Source organism: Lygodium microphyllum, chromosome 7 (assembly GCF_053477565.2).
Source record: "Lygodium microphyllum isolate KBCC chromosome 7, Lygodium_microphyllum_v1.1.10, whole genome shotgun sequence".
Taxonomy (NCBI): Eukaryota; Viridiplantae; Streptophyta; class Polypodiopsida; order Schizaeales; family Lygodiaceae; genus Lygodium; species Lygodium microphyllum.
In genome coordinates, this window is record NC_141141.1 from 130,241,313 (window position 1) to 130,259,572 (window position 18,260).

Sequence of the window (18,260 nt, forward strand, 5' to 3'; positions counted from 1 at the left end):
ATGTATACATTTACTACATTATGTGATACAAGTGTAAATTACATATTTATAAATTTCTCAAAAGAGTAAATACATCAGTCATAGAAAAGTTTAGGTTTACAAAGAGCATGGATATAAAATTATAAAGATGTACTTAGCAATCTAGCAACTAGTCTAAGGGTACTACCCTCAAGGTTTCCCATTAAGACACTAGCATGTTGGACAGGCTTTCTAGGGGTTGTTAAAAGGGTATCAAACATATTTTTGCACCTCATCAAGTAGGACTTATTTGGGGTCAAAGATCCTTGCTAAACCAACTTTTCCAAGCATATTCCTGAGTTCATGCCAAACCACCTTAAATTCTGGACATACCGAGAATACATGCATGACACCTCTTGTAGGGGGGTGAAAAGGAGCAAAATCCTTGTGCTTTAACTTAACTTTCTCTTATAAAAGGGTAGACAAGGTTATCCTCTAAGATAACAGTGGAAATAGACCAATTCTCAATCAACTTCTCACATGCCAAAGAATACACATGCAAATTCTTCTTGATTGAGATGAAACTCCTTAAGAATCCTTCCAACATCCATGAAAGATAAATTCATTAAATCCCAAAGATCTATCCAACATTGTACCCCTTTCTTCCAACAAGATGTGGCCAAGGGTGCGTTTACTCATAAAAACGTATTTATTTCTTCCAAACAACCTTCCCAATCTAGATCACAAACAATGGTTAGAGCAATCCCCTTTCAACCCAGGTCTCCCTATCCAATCAGCATCTTGCAAGGCACACAAAATTTTGAGCCACCAAGGATGTTAAAATCTTAATTTTGCCCTTGCACATAAATGATTTATCAAGGATTGAGAGATGTTTCAAGTGGCAACCTAGAACATGTGCCAATGTCAACCTATCAAGCAATAGAATAGACCACAGTTGATCATCCGATCGAGCATTTCAACTATGCAAAGTCCTCTCGTGATTCCTCCTCCTTCACAATGCTCTCAGTTTCTTCCAAACCACTAGATGCCAATGATAGGTACTACCAAAGGACCACAGAGACTTCCAAATGAAAGAGTCAATCTCCTTCCAAGAGGCCAATGAACAAGGGAAGATGATGCCAAACATAAATGACACAAGACGATGATATGATTTTTGCCACCATAAGCCTTCTAGCCAAGCCCAAGCATGCATTTGTCCATTTCATCTTTAAGCAACAACCATTCAAAGCATTGACCCAAGGGGACACCAAGATAACAGAAAACTTGACCAAGAGGGATGAGGAATGCGATGAAAACATAGTCATCAACTATTGAGGGGGATCTCCCCATCCAAGCAATACTACTTCCATTTTGGAGATGCTCACCACCAAGCCTGAAACTAAAGCAAAATCATCATTTAGAGCAAGGAAAGTATCCATAGATTCTTCCTCCACTTGCAACCAATTAGAATTGTTGTCTCAATACAATTATCGAGGGGGATCTCCCCATCCAAGCAATACTACTTCCATTTTGGAGATACTCACCTCCGAGCCTAAAACTGAAGCAAAATCATCATTTAGAGCAAGGAAAACATCCATAGATTCTTCCTCCACTTGCAACCAATTAGAATTGTTGTCAACAAAGTATTGAGACAAACCATTGGAAAGTCATACCATGTCAATGGCTCCTTCAAGGACCCTTTTATCCAAATCCTGCAACAAAGGGTCTGTAATCATGGAAAATAGAAGGGTAATTGGGCACCCATCACTTATGGACCTCTTGATCTTGAAACCATACAAGAGCTCCATTCACCACCACCTTTGCCAAGGCATTAGTAAACAAGGCCCCAATCATTCTATCAAACTCTGCATCAAAATCGAAATGGGCTATCACTGCAAGAACAATATCCCAACTGACACAATCATAGGCCTTGTGCACATCCGTGTTTATTAGCAAAGCCTCTTCACAATATCATAATCTAGATGCAAATTTGAGATTCAACACAATATCATGCATCTTCATACCGTATACAAATCCATACAATTTGGCATACACAATTCGCACTAAGATAAACTTGATTCTGAACACTGTTGGCCTTAAAAATGACCTTGAAGAAAGATATAGCATGAGATGGTTTGGGCCTCTCCTATGAGTTGGGTACTAACTTGACAATGCTCCAATTCACTAAGTCATCAATCATTCTTGAGACCCAAAAGATATTTAATAAATCACAAAAGCATGTCAAGTAGACCTCTTGCAAAGCCAAGAAATATTCCACTTAAAAACCATCTATCATTCATAAAGACTTTCCCTCCTTCGTGGACTGTAGTCTATGGAGTATTTCTTCCATGGAAAAGGGCCTATCCAAGAGTGGCATGGTATCAATAGGAGCCCTTTCTACTCAACAATCTAGGAAGCGAGATATGCAAAATAGAACACTCTTCTGAGTGGATAAGCTTTTGCCTCTAGCCAAATACTTCGAAAACACTACAACCATTTTTCGAGCTTCTGTGAGAACCTCGCCATTTTCGTTATGCACCACAACAATAGACTCTATGATGCTTCACCTTCACAGCATTGAAGTAGAGAATCTGATCAAAGCTTATACAAGAATGTGCCACTAAACTCCAACTACAAGGGTTGCACCCTCTCCTTAGGTAAATCTTCAATGTTCTGAAGGAGAAATAATAGGATTTCATCAGCAGGAGCCAACACAAGAGAGCGAAGAACATTGCCTCATAATCTTGCAGCAAGATTTAAATTGTACCTCCTAGCCATGTTTTGCTCCTTCAACCTTCCCCGCAAGCAAACTGCCTCCGAAGAGATGTTTGGTGCACAAACTGAGAAAATTTGCATCGTCACACCATCCAAACAAATCAACACTCCAACTACATGCCCTCCCACCTTCTACCCACAAAGGACCGGTTTTAGGTTATTCCTAATCAATGAGAGGATTCCAGCACGCCATGTCCCCGTCCCCACTACATTATAGAGGGAACCATACAGATTGAACTGCAAAGCCGGACAGTTCTCTATGGTTAGTTTGAATCTCCTGCACCACCATAATTGTAAATTTCCTAGGCCTTCTACTCATATTGAACGATCAAAAAAATCCTCAAAACGTGAAGATCATCTACTGCTACAAATACATTGCATCCCACCAAAGGCTTTCGAGCCCTTCTCTTAGGGGGAACCTCCTCAGCATGATTTTTTTGCGAGGAAATTTCCTGGACCTTTCCTGGATGGTGCATTATCCTCCTTGTCATCACCTTTGGCCTGTTGCGTGTGCTTGATCGAGAGCTTTCTTTCCTATGGCTGCTGCACTCTCTACCTCTCTTTAACCATGGCCTCTCCTCCCTTGCCGCAGAATTCACAAGGGGGGCCCATCAAAGTGTGAATGGGCAAGGGCCCTCACCTCTTGGCTTCCCTTCATGCAATAGATTTTGTGCCCCACTTGCTGACACTACTACCTCTGCAAATGTAGCAGAAGGTGCTGAAGAGATACCATCCAAGACCTGCACCTCCTTGCCCTTATCTACAAGCTATTAGTGAGCGGCATTCCTTTGCAAAATGCCCTGATTCCTCACAAATATGGCAAGCATCAAGAAACGGAACAAACTTAACCTCGACCCACATTGCAATCCCATTAGCGTGACAATTCATGAGAAGACTATTTTGTCATTAAAACCTTGCAAACGGTGTCCTTCATATTCTGACACCAAGCTCAAAATCAATCCACAAGCTCAACACACTCATCACGCTGTGAGTATTTAGGCTTCACAAAGTTCACTTACCAGCTTGTGTGCGTCCCACTCATCATGATGATGCACAATTCACACTACTATCCATTCAAGCATGTACGACCCATATTACTATGCAATATATCACTCAAAGTGCATTCCAACTTCAGGGTCTTCTACATTGCCATGGTTTATATGTCTAAGCCCAAGATGCCTTGACATCCCTTCCTACTAAATATAAATCAATCAATCATTGTAGCTATAACAGTTTTGCTTATTAACTCCTTTGTAGGATGAAGTTTGGACCCAAACAGATACATGCCTCCAAACCCGAGTTTGTAGGATAAAGTTTGTCATGCATTAGGTTCAAAAGTGTAACTATTTGTTGAGGCTTTATTGGGGTATAGCAGCAGAAATGTATGATTTTCCACTACAATCTGATATGACAATTTAAAGAAAGCACCTTCTGTTTCCATGCATATAAATTTAATTAGTCCTATGGAAAACTAGTTGCAGAAATGATGGGGTTTTAACTTTTACATGTATGATATAGGAGCTGAGTGTTTATCCCCATATACACATTTGCAATCGAGCTTTCCCAGTATTTGCATGTATACTACATTGAGCGCACCAACTACCTTTGGCTAGCCCACTTGTTAAGGAAGAGTCGTTAATGAACGAATTGTACAAGAAACAACTCCAACTCCCAAATGGTGATCACAAAGGGCAACCAATACCTGCATGTACTAGTGTACAATGGCTACACTGTTGATTGCAGCCTCCAAAATTATGTACAACTATCTTCGGCTTAGAATCAATGTTAGCATCTGAAACATGCATGGAATCTGACAGTTGCCACCATGAAAAACCACACAAAATGAGAGATCTATATCACATTTACAACTGCATTCCCTTTTTTCATGCATTCAAGAATGGGAGATGACATTATCCAAGCAGCCTGCCATCTTAAACATCTCCTGCATATATAGGGACCAACTGGCTTCATATATGTGTAAAAGCTATACTAGTAAGCTACACTAACGTAAAGCACTTGCTCTAGAAAAGGATCACCACTATTAGGCCGTGCAAGTATTTCATGCCACTACCCAAAGGTTTCCCATTCCTGAATCCAATCCATTTCAATGCACCTTGTAAATTTGGAGCATAGAAGAACAGGTACCCCCTCATCAGACTTCATGTCAAACAACTGCTACAGGTGGACCTGCTTGCCAAAGCTTTTTCTCCTCCAAATTTGCAAAAATGAAGTCGTACCACAAAACTTGCCAGCTTTTGATGGATCATGTACAGCTACTGAAATCTTCAAGGCTATATATTATACATTGCCATCACTGGCTTAGCTTTCCAGCCTGCTCAGGTATAAGTTTCTGGAGTAGTTCTGGAGTTGCACCTTTCAACTCTGTTGTTTTAACAGCCAAAAAAACTATCAGACACAATTATATGGAATGATGTGTCTATAAGGTAGGAGAACTTACTCTTATACAAACCTGGAAGTTTAAAATTAAACAGAGGAGGAAGTGGTCTTCCAGATGGCAGTCGAGTATTTGGATCGCGAAGTTCATCAAAGAAAGGATGTGCACATGCTTCAAGCTGGTACACAATTGAGAATAGAAGGAACTCAGATGACGGTAAAGTAAATATTGCAGTTGCAAATTAAGACACAGCAAAGTAACTATTGCAGTTGCAGATTAAGCCACTTTTCTTATTCACATTAAAGATTAAACATAATGCTCAGTACCTTGAATAGGAAAATATTATTACATAGGACTATAAGATTAAAAACAGAGATCTTACTGCATTGAATCTTAGACTGGGAGAATACTGCAACAGTCTAGACACCAAATCAACTGCCTCAGGTGGTGTTCTTTTTGGGAAGACCTGAAATAGATTGTGACTTTAGTTGTCCCAAACTGTAAAGAGTTTTTGCACAGTTCCAAAGCAGAAAAATGATGCTGCAAGCCAACCAACCTTGTGCCAAGGATGTGTTTTGATTTGTGGGAACTTATAATCAGTGTAGTTAGGATTCATGCATTTAATCTCCTCCCTTGTGGGAGTACCTAGAACCTGCAACAAGTTTAAAACTTCGAAGAGTCAGAAGCCCTGTGCTCATTGGTCAAATGCAACAGCTACTTACAAGCCCTGAAAGACATCAAGAAACAATGAAAAACACAAACAGATCCATTCTCAAAGCAACAATGCCCACCCCTTCCAGTAACAACAAATAAACAAGGCAAATGAGCAAATAGTCTTGAAAATCCAAAGAAGCATCTGTGGGAGTAAGATTGTCATCTAAAACCATGAAAATGCATTTTTAGTACCTTAATAATCTCCACCAGTTGATCAACCCCACTTTCGCCAGGAAAGAGCGGCTGAAAAAAGAACGTGTCAGCCATTGTATTATATTATATGGTTGTAAGACACTTGGCAGCTCACAATCATTATTTAACTGTCATCAAAAACAATATGTCATACAGATCCTGTAGTACCTACCTGTGTAGTAGCCCAGCAAAAACGAATCAAACAGATCAAGCATCTTAAAAACGTTATTTAAATCGTTTGACAATCTAACATTTCTTGAAAACTAACATGCCACACAAATAGGTCATAGTGCATCGCCAAGAGGTAGCTAGGTCCAAACACATCAAACAGGGCAAGTATCTAAAACACAGTCTATTTACTTGCTCAGAATCTAGCCTTTTAAGCTGACCTTTCAAACTAACACATAACAAATTGTTGTAGTACCTGACCCAGTAGAAGCTCAGCCAAAACACATCCGGCAGACCAAATATCTATTGCAGTAGTGTAATGCACAGCTCCAAAAATCAGCTCAGGAGCTCGATAATAACGAGAACATATGTATGCTATATTCTGTTCGCCTTTTACCTGCAGTATTGTTTGAAGCAATTTGAAAGACTGAAAACTGCCAGATTGAGGCTCCATGTAACAAAACAAGGTTTACATCCCTACCACATTATCTGGATTCCAGAAACCAAGGGAATATCGGCTTACCAAAATTTTGGCACTTCCAAAATCACAAAGCTTTAATTGATGTGTATGAGGATTAACCTGACCATCAGAACACACGAAACCACAATAGACAAAAGAGTCAGCTTCAAAGGCATTAGATCAATGCAGTATACTAATGCATTTCACAGTATTATCGTACCAGAAGATTTTGTGGCTTGATATCTCTGTGGCATACACTGTGAACTCCATGAATGTAGGCCAATGCACGACAAATCTGTCAGTCACAAAGAACTTTCCATCAGACTTCACTAAATTTCCACCCAACCAAAACAGTATGTTCTTGCCACCTCAAGGCAGGACTCGAGCTTTAACCTGATAAACGAGCAATCGCATATGTATGAGAGACATCCGTGATTCCATTGATTGACTCTGCTACAATGCTTTGCTGTGAGATAGTGAGCCACTCACCTGGTAAGTGTAAAGCTTGACATAAATAAGAGGCATCCGTTGATTAGCTTGGCTATAATGTTTTGCTATTCTGTACGCAGTCTCCGGAACAAACTCCAGCACTAGATTCAGGTATAGCTCATCCTTCTCAGTGTTTGAATAAAAACAATGCTTGAGGGCAACCACATTCGGGTGATCGAGCATTTGCATGATTTGCAGTTCGCGGTTTTTGTATCGCTTGTCTTGTAGGACTTTTTTAATTGCAACCATATCTCCTGTTTCAAGACATTTTGCCTGCAAATTTCATGTGTACAAGTTAGGGTATAATGAATCAAAACCTTCCGTTATTAATTTATATCTTACGAATATATGGAGGAGAAACAAGGAGGTTTGGGGTGCTCTGAAAATACAAGCCAAGACGGGGCACCCAGGAGGGTCTACTGACACACCTGAAACACTATTCCAAAAGATCCAGTGCCCACAACACGTTCAGCCATATAGCTGATAGTCTGAAAGTGACAGAATGAACAAGCAAATAAGTTACTGAATTACCAATGCAGGAAGTTGAAAATTCTATTCATCACTTTGACCTTTTTATAAGTGGCCAATGGCCATGTATATGCCTCTGGCAAACAGAAAAAACTCCCTACCAAACCTATTAAGGTTAGTGCACAAACAAGACAAACACAACAGCAATTCAAATATAAAAGGGAGATAGGTAATTGTCAAGGATATAGACAAGTTCATGGTAATGTTCTCTGTTACACGAATACTTGGTAAGAAGCACTCGCTTGATGTAATGAAAACAGTCAATATGAAAGTTCTTCGGCATAGTTATTTACCTGTTTTGGTTGCCCATTCACACCTGCAACCGTTGTAACAATGACCTGGCCTGTTTCTGTACCATTGCCATCAACAACAGTTGGTTCTGATGCCTGTTAATGTCAGCCAAAGAATGAACAATTATTCAGAACATTTCTCATGGAGAAGGAGAAAGAAGGTTACAGGACCGATCGAAGAAGTTTTAGCATCATAATACAATAGTTATAAACATTTATTAGACAATGCAAACAGTTCTAAGAATGACCTTCTCATTGCTGCCACTGTCAGCCCTAACATCCTGTAACTTCATTTCATGTAATTCCTTTGGAAGCCGATCTACCCCACTGCTCCCAGCAGGGAACATACTGGAACTTCCCACACCCACCACTGTGGTGTCTAATTTCACAGAAGCCATGCTCTTCTTTGATACCCAAGCGGAATCCTTAACTTTTAAGGATGGTTCCGTTAAGCTTGCTTCTACTGTCAAACCGTCCTGCTCTGCTGTAGGTTTCTTCCCATCAGCACCTTCTCCCTGAGCCTTGGAAACAGAGGAATGATTGATTTTGGTTAACAATGCATAACCAGATTAAGTCAACTGCTTGTTAAGCGCATAAAAAGCTAGAAAAAGACTTGAAGGTACACTTACTGCATCAGAAATAGAGGAACGACCCGAGGCAAAGCTCTTCAACCGTCGCATTACATGCATGGCAGCAAAACTTGCCAACTGTCTAGCTTATAGTAATCTGGTGAATGCTGGGGCATGCCTTCATCCATCCCCTGCTGCTGGCATTTAGATGCCTGTCGCCTGAGACAGAATCACAGTAAAAATTTGTTCAGATGAGGGGGGAAGGCAGACAGAACACCTGATAAGACACTCTCTTGCCAATTCTTCCAGGCAATAAGTTCAATCACGTGTAAATTCAGCCTGTTCCATCTCTGTGGCTTGATGAGAACTTACCCTTCCACCAAAACCTCATAGAATTGGCGATATTTTGCAGTTAAACCACAGTCAAACACTGCACCAGTTTGATGTCTCAGCGTATAAACAGGTAATTCTGCAATGAATTCGCAGAAGAGTCTCTCATGTAATACACATGAAAGCAGAACCAGGAGCCTAATCCTCTGTTAACCTTCCAAGTGTCTCATAAGATGCACATGAAAGCAGGAGCAGGAGCCTAATAGATCCTCTGCTACCCTTCCTCTGTGTAAAGATAGAGGCGGATGCTGATTCTCAACCACTCCAACTAAAAGGACGGCTCTTTCTTGCGGGAAGAAAGAATAACGTATAAGTGACCCCTTTTGGCTCTTCGGACATTACGTTTTTTGCAGGGATTTTAGACATTCAACTTAAACCCCAAAATAAGAGGAGAGCAAAAGAAAAGAAAAAGCCCATACAACCAACCACAAAAATCGAAACGCAAAATAAAAGAGACCTCTCTGTGGTAGAGCTATGGCATGCAAAGAATTCGCAATAATTTCTACACAGATACAGAATGTGGAAATTTTTCCTTTTAAAAAATAAAGTGACCTCTCAGTGCTAGAGCTATGACGTGCGAAAATTTCACCAGAATTTCCAGAAGGGGCAAAATTATAAAACAGAAAAAGGAAAACCTCTATCTGATCGGCCTATGGCATGCAGAAGCGCAAGGGTTTGTGGTATACCTGTGGGGTAAAATGCGTGTGTCTGTGCTCCAGCTGCGATGGCGGGAAAGCTGTGACGGATGGCGAGCTCTGTTAAGGAAGAAGGAAGAAGAGAAGGCAGAGGAGGAGGCAGGAGGAGGAGATGATGATGATGATGATGATGAAGAGAAGAAGAAGAAGAAAAAGAAGACACTATGGCTGACCCAAGCGAGTCAAAATTTGAAAAGAGAAGGAAGACACAGACAGAGACATGAGGGAGAGGATTGAGAGAGAGAGAGAGAGAGAGAGAGGGAAAAGGGTAGGAAGGCGCGAGCGGGCGCACACTTACATGATTAATCGCCCCCGGCTTCTTAAATTAACCCCCCGTCGCTAATCGTCTGAGCTTATCCTTAATCGCTTTGCCTTTCCTTAATCACTTCGAAATCCCTCTTTGTCTTTGTGTTCCACGTTTTTACCGGCCATCTCCAGTCAAAGGCTACTGGCCCACCGGCGCAGAATCTTGCGTCCTACCACTGCCACGCTGGTGGGCTCAAACACGTGGCAGCGTCCGGTTGGGCCTGACCGACCGTCGCCCAGCGCACAGATTTTGCGCCAGGCTCAGCCAACCAGCGACAACACTCACGAGTCACCCGCATAAAAGCTTGGGCCTGAGTCGTGTGACGTGTCTGCCCCTTCAAACCATTTTCTTTTTCCTTTTAAAATTTAATCGCATTTAACTTCTCTGATTCTGGGAAATTTTTAAAACAGCCATCGAATATTCCCTTGAATGTCCCGAGTCCATCATAAATAAAAAGCCCATCATTTTTGGCTCCTCCATTAGACCGGGGACTCAGGACTTTGGGAAGGAGGGAGCCTGGATGGAGGTCCTGGTCCCACGATGCCCGCGCGACAAAAAATGTTTTTTGTAGCACATACAATAACTTTTCGCTCGAAATTTTGGAGGGATTTTTAAATCAAATTACATGAGGTCGCTCTTTTTATCGCTAAACATTTTGTATGGCTCAAGGTTCTAAAGCCTCTTTTCAAATTAAGAATGTTTTTTTAATATATTAATTTGTTTTACATTAAACCTTGATTTTTTTTGTGAACATTGGTTCTCTACGAGGCTTGGCATGCCTTGCTTGTAGGGGAAAACATATTTATAATATAAGGGTCAGCTGTGTAGCTTCACCTTAAATCCAATTCATCCAGGTGCTTTTGTGTGTTTGTGTGTGTGTGTCTGTGTGTGAGTGATCACAAACCCTTTTATGTTTTGTCCATGTAATGTTGTAGGGCATGGCCATGTTGGTCAAACAATGTAATATTTGCCAACAAAAAAAAAAAAGTTTCCAAAACTGAATGGATATGGGTTCGTGAAGAACAATGAGATGTATTCATAAGTGAGAAAGAAGGAGATCATTACATTGCAATAGAAAAAGCGACGTATACATGTAGACGGCCCATCCAAACTATCTTGTGTGGACAAGTTTCCTATGATAACCATTGCTAAACCTGAAGCCGACTTGAGATGGTAACCACAATAGATTATGCACACCAAGTGTGTCTGCACCATAAGTGATATTGAAGACCTATCCATGAGTTGAAGCTTACACAATAACCTCATTCATAAAATTGAACATCTATGTGTTGGGTTGACTCATTCTTCTCCTCTTTAAGCACAATTAGAGAGAGGAAGCCATTGTTCCTAGAAAAGGAGAAACGTATAATGAATCGATCGAAGCTCCTCTTATACCCATGCAACGTGATGTCAAGTTTACATAGCAATAACATTCATAAAATCGAACATCCACATGTTAAACTGACACGTTCTACTCTTTGGGCACAATTAGAAAGAGAAAGTCATCGTTTCCAAATCAAGCCAAAGGTAGAATGAGTCTATGTGAAACTCCTCTTATACGCATGCACACATGATGTTCTCATAGTTGTCAATTTGGAGATTTTATCTTTTCAAGTAAAGTTTACATGCCACAATCCAAGCTACGAAGCCAACACATGGATGATGTTCATCTTCACACCCACAATAGTTCACCTACATTTTGGTGTAAAAGCTTGAGGACCTACACTTTTAGTAACTTGCAACAAAACTTACATCAACAACTATGTATACAAAATCCCAATGAGATAAAAATAAGGTTCGGCATACATGCAAATCGACTTATTTTGAGTTGCAAACCTTGCGTTTGAAGTCCTAAAAGATGCTTCTCTTATGAAAACTTGGAAATTGGTTGACCATCCATGGATCAACACTTTAATATTAAAGGAAAATTTCTATAGGAGAATGCCTTCATAGTTTGCATGATATACATTTCCCATCAAATTTTTAATGTGTTTTTAACATCACAAGAGAATAGTGGCTTTCATATGTGCAAATCGTTATCAATCTCCTATAAGGTAAGGCAACATCCATTTATTGGCAAGTTTAGAGTTACTACCTAAAATTGTAACACCATTTTTACATCTCGATTCATGCGCTATTGCTTGAATCGGTCACCAAGGCATCAAAACCAAGTGGATGCTATTGGAGCGGGACTACATTTGACCCTCATCAGCATTTACCATCCAATAGTAAAGAATTTTACTAACAAAATTTGGCATCTTCTTTACTCACTTCACTTGATAGAGTGTAGCAAGGAAAAGGCAATGTGCTCCATCCCTAATTTGCTCTAGTTAGTCTAGCAGAGCAATCACAAACTTACTATTGTTAAGGTAGCTACGACTTGACAAGGGGTGTTGTCATTATCTTTAAGGAATATACTTCCGCACACCCCATTTATAATTCTCTCACTTTGTCTTGCACCTCATATTATTTTTCAAGAAGGAACTTGCACATCATGAAGGTGGGCTAGACAAATTATGAAATACGTAACTATATAGTCTTCACTTATACTTTAGATCCTCGAGCAAATTTATCATGGCACATACTCTTAGGCCCATTTGAGACACTTACACACATGAATGTGTCTAGAAGGTGCATCTCTTTACAAACATAGCAAACAACATAATAAGGTCTTGAAGGTGTCATCAACCTTAAAAAATATGAAAGACAATACGTGCACAATTTATTCAAAGGATACTCTAGTTTTGAACCCATGTAATATTAATGGGAGAATGTCATGGTTCGCCAAACTAAGCAATACCTTGGCAACTTAGTCGAAAAGAATGTGCTTGATCCAAAAACAATAGATCCTCCTATTCTCGATCTTATTTACTAATCTATTGTATCTGATTTTTGTGGTTTTCTCAAATGTTATGAGTCAATTACCAATATTCTCATACGATGAGCACTCGCATCAAGTAGACATCAAAGCATTCCAATACCTAAATCCATTTACAACTAGCCATTTATTATAAGGGTGCACTCACATCAATCCAAACATTTCATGGCTTCATTGCTTAAAGATCAAGCACAATGTTTGAATTTGTGAAAGGTTGTGTGATCGTTAATTGGCTTTCCTAGCCCCACATGCCTACATCACAACAATTATGGGCTAGTGAGAGTGGTAACATGATGAACATTTTTGAGTGCTTAGCAAGATAGTGTCAGCATGGAGGGAGTTTTGTGTTTATGGGAAAGAGAAGTGAATAATAATCGTGTGTATTTGATCAACCATATTATCTATCACTATATAAAAGTCCAAAAGGTTAAACAAGGCCGATGGCTAGCAGTTTTGGGGTATTCACACATTGCATCAATACGATGCCCATACCAATATTTGTTGATAGGAATATCATATTTCCTTTGAATTTGAAAAAGAAGTCCAAGATGCTACAAACAAAAAATGATTGTGCTAACCCAATTTGAAAGGCATCTTTGTGCATGGATGCCAATTTTGTATATGCGGCTTAGGTTATGAGAAGACACATTAGTCATTAAGCAACTTTATTAGAGCTATTGATTATTGGTTTTCACAAAATCTTTGATTTAAATTTGACATGCATTGTCTTAAACGATGGATGGTGCGGAGCTCTAGGTTTGAGCTTTGAACTTTGAATTTTGAACCCATAAACAAGCACAGCCTTCAATACTAAGCCCTATGCCATCATTCAACATCTTGAGTCCTCAAATGTAGCTCAATTGTTTATATGAGTTCTTCAATAAGCACTAAATGCATGAACTTAAGGATATTCCTAAAATAATGTGAGTTTTGAAGAGTCCATCTATTGAAAAATGTCAAGCACTTCTTCCCATATTTTACAAGACCCGCATGTTTCAACAACATTTGTTGGACTTTGAACCTCTTCCCTCACAACAAAATGGTTTGATAACCCCGTGGAAAGAAGTTGCTTCAAGAGGAAGTGTCATTGCTAGTTATATGATTTGTTACTTCTTCTCAATATAAATTTTGGAGTCAAGGTATACCATACTCTATCACAACAACTCTTGCAAATGCTTAGATAATCAATTTATGACCAACTCTTTTGGTAAAGTGCAATGGGAAGGAATTGCAAAGTTTTCATTGCCACCAATAACTAATTTAGCAATGCCAAATTTGATCACTTGTTGGCATCTTGTGTAAGAGAGTATATGTGTGGTCAAATTTATACGCACTTTGAATTTGAAGTTGTCCATTAAAAAACTACTCTAATATGATGTTTCATGTCCAACCAACGTGTTCTCATGTGGTTGTGTATACATTTGTTTGGTGCACATTAATCCAAGGTCTAGCTCTAGAACAATGCGCCACTTGTTTTACTTGTGATAACTATTTTTTTAGGAGATCGAAAAAATGTCATTAGTTCTGATTTGGGAATAAGGTAAGTGCACTCTTTTTTAATGTCTCATATCTTCTTGACTGTCGCATATTTATTTGGGGAAGAGCATCCATTACATGGAAAATCCACCCAGTGTCATTAGTCGAGGATCTACAAAAAGACTCATTTTGATATCCAATAGTAATGTAGCAATCATGTAATCTTAATGACCTTGAGTTTGGATAAATCCCTTTCCTATTGTGATGTAGATTCTAGCACTGACACAATAAGTTTTACATAAATCTTCAATCAAGAAGGGTCGGTAGGTTTGTTGCTTGCCATTTTTCAAGTAAATCAAGATTTATAATTAAGTTTGTGCAAGCATGGATTTAAATGATAAATGAGAGAAACTTACATCTGAGTAAATAGAGATTGCTTCCAAAGGTAATACTTACATGAGATTTCCATGTGTACAAGCATGACATGTAAATGTGGATTGAGGTTGGACTATTGTCTCTACCACCACGAGATGCCATCATTCTCAAAATTTAGCTCCTATGAGTATAGAGTCCATATTGATTGAACTTCTCATATACGTCTCTACTATGCATGTGATAATTCAAGTTTAATCATGTGCATTATGTTTCAAACCATTCAATTGGCTCTTTTGACAAAGTATTGACCCGATTGCTATGTGCCTCAATCATTAAAAGAGACATACAATCCAAAGTAGGGCCACATGTTCTCAACAATCAATAATCTTTACATATGATCCAACACATTTCCATCCAAGGGTTGTCCATTTGTGCCTTCTTTCCTTATACATTTGAGCCTTTGTAATTCCAATTGAGGGGGTTTATATTTATCAATTTACATTTCTTTCACAGCCTTCATTTGAAGGACAGTGATAGTTAGAATGAAAAGTTGTTTCACTTCGCCCCAATGATCACATGGTATGCCCTTTCATGATAAAGTTATTGATTGACATGGACACTCCTTATCTCGTCTTAAACAAACAAGCAATATTAATACAAGTTTCAAACACATTGTTTTATTAAGAAGTGAAAAAACAATTAGAAACTTAAAGGATTGCAATAGATAATAGTATAAAGCAAGTTGTCAAAACTTTTATAAGAAGCATATATCCCATTCATCTACGTCATCTTAGACTTGACCTATAAACTATGTAGAACAACCAATCCTTCTATAGCTTGCAATTACATAATGTCTAACTAGTTTCCTAATACACATCCATAGATATAATTCAATCATCTTTTTCCTTCGTTGTAAGTTACTTTAATGTGAAACAATATCTATGATCAAAAATATGAAAATGAGAATTCAAATCCATGTGTTCCCTTTAGTTTCCTTCTTGGTCTAGTCTTCACCCTAAACATGTGGGGGTGTGATTTGATCTCCCAAAACCAAGCAGTCTAAATGCTTACAATGCTACTTTCTAGGGACCCATACCATGCAGCTTGGTAGATAAAGTATCATGAAACCATCATGTATCGCTAGGATTTTTCTCCTTAACAACTCAAACCATGACTTCTATCAAAAAATAATATGGCCCATAAAATCATCAAATGTGTGGCTTACTTCTAACTAGTATGGAGTGGATCCTAGGTGGCAATGGGAATTCGAATAATTATTGTGGAGGATTTAGCCCCAAGTGTATGGAGATTGAGAAGAATTTCCTACATCGATGGACTAATCATGCATCAACATAGAAAATGTGCTTATCATGCACCTGAAGATTGGTGAAATGTTCATGGTAACTCTAAAAATATGGCATATTGCTTTAGAGGAAAAAGAAAAAGGGTATGAGATGACAACACATATGTATGCATGCATATGCAAGCGAGTTATAAGAGCTTATGTGTGGGCACTTGTTCAAACATAGATACATAAATTATAATGATAAGGGAGTCTACCTTAATATGTGTTAGCCAACTTGCAATTTGCATGTCATAAGATTTGTTTGGAAAGGCCTTGCTAGTTAGACTTGCACCAAATTAGTGCTCCTCAAATTGCAAGAAACAAATTCTCCAATGCAATGAATGTGTTATCACATTTTCATGATGTGAAAATGCCCTTACATTAGGTGGAAGGGTTGTAAGATTTCCCAAACAAAACCCGCAAACTCCCAAGTTTTGGGTTTATGAAAGGGTTGTTGCATGCAGTTACAACAAGGTTAAAGCCTCCATGAAATGCTTTTAGGAAGTGTCCCTTAACTACTCATACCTACAATACATACTTACCATCAATTGCATTTCAAAAACTAAAAGGCATACACTTACATTCACCAAAAAAGGTGCAAAAAACATGAAAGGCATGCTACCTTGGAATTTCATGTGGTTAAGGTTGCTACGTAGCATGCTTTCTTATTGTCTTAAAGCGATTAAAAGTGATAGAGCACGACATGCAACTAAAGTGTATCTTTGACCATATAATGAGACCTTCCTCTCACTCATCAATGGGATTGAGGAAGCTCTTAAAAGTATGACTTTCTTGTTTGAACTAGACTTCCCTCTTATTCCCGCTCAATTATATACTCGTATGTATTCACTTTATAGCAAGTAAGTATATTCCTTTACTCAAATGTCTTCGCTTTAAAGCAAGTAAATATGTTTCAGGGGTTGCGTCTTATTGCTTTCTTAGTTTTGTGTATGTATTTGTCACCATATTCACCTTGTTGTCTTTATTTTGAAGAAAGGGGATTTGCCTCTTATAAAACATATTTGAAGGAAGAGTTTGTTGAAAGAAAGTCGCTTGGTGTGCAACTTTCTCCTATAATAACCTACTTTCAAAAGCCTCCACATGAAGTATCATCGTCCCTATTGACCAATTAGAGGAAGATCCAAATCATCTAGGGGGGCAACTATTATGGCGTTGCACTCGAGCCAATGACAAAGATGGAAAAGTGCACCGTAGTCTCTAGTATAGACCTCCTTAACCTTACAAGTGGGAATCCTAGTTCTTCACATATGTAAGGCACTTTAATTGTGAATCATATTTAAGCCTTTCATTTAGGCCATATTATTTGGAGAGTTATTTGGACACCTCATAGTTTGTCAACTTCACTTCATTACGCTATTGGTCTCTATTGTCTCCTTTCATGCTTTACTAGTCCAACACAACAAGCAAACCAATGTTAACTCAAGGATTATGATTGTCCATACTATTTGCTCTAAAGTTGTAAAGATAGTGTAGTATTAGTGTACAAATCATTCACCTTAGAGTGTTGATATTAGTCAATGACGGACATCTACGATGGTATTTCTTTTTGTTCTTTAAGAGTCCACAAAATACCCATGATTTATGGTAATGGAGTTCAAGCATACAATCACATCCACATATTCACCACTTCCATTGCATGTAGGAAGTGTGAGTTTTATAATTGTTGTGAATTTTTCACATAAACACAAGAATTTAAGCTTGTCAAAGTAGGACGTAGTCAACCAATACATATGTGATCTATGTTGTATCCAAAAGAAGATGGCATAGAACTTTAAACAAAGAATTAGGTGGCAAAAGATGCATCTATAAGTCCAATGAAACAAGAATCCTTACACTTTACCTTATAAATTATCTACTTTCTTGCCTCATTACATTAATTGTCAACAGTTTGCTTATGTTAAGCATCACCTCCCTTCCAACTTAGCCACCATAGCTAAGGCCATCATTATAATTCTATTCCCATTTACCCCATTTTTTCCTTATAAGACAAATATAAGAGAGATGACTCCTATCACTATAACATCTACTCTAGCCATAGAGGATGAGGAAGATCCCAAGGATCACATGCTTATAATCAATTTGCAATAAAGAGTTAAAGAAGAATAACATGTGGCCTTGTCTCATGCAATAAAAGACATCAAGGTGCACAACTAAGTGACCTAATAAGAACTACACAGGAATGAATAGGAATACCAAAAACCATACTCACACATAGTCCAATAGAGATCATAAATA

At 38.7% G+C, this 18,260-nt stretch overlaps 1 protein-coding gene across 1 annotated transcript; it reads right to left on the reverse strand.

Annotated features, from left to right (window-relative positions):
• Window positions 1-4,442: 4,442 nt before the first annotated feature.
• On the reverse strand, window positions 4,443-9,880 carry LOC148033954 (shaggy-related protein kinase epsilon-like). The gene is made up of 14 exons (XM_087681936.1): window positions 9,615-9,880; window positions 8,599-8,757; window positions 8,218-8,490; window positions 7,973-8,065; window positions 7,580-7,639; window positions 7,152-7,424; window positions 6,883-6,957; window positions 6,726-6,782; window positions 6,459-6,599; window positions 6,035-6,085; window positions 5,685-5,780; window positions 5,511-5,594; window positions 5,204-5,306; window positions 4,443-5,115 (listed from the first exon to the last, which is right to left on the reverse strand). The coding sequence occupies exons 2-14, from the start codon at window positions 8,656-8,658 to the stop codon at window positions 5,045-5,047; spliced, it is 1,437 nt and encodes a 478-aa protein (XP_087538062.1). The 5' UTR covers window positions 8,659-8,757; window positions 9,615-9,880; the 3' UTR covers window positions 4,443-5,044.
• Between the last annotated feature and the right edge of the window lie 8,380 nt (window positions 9,881-18,260).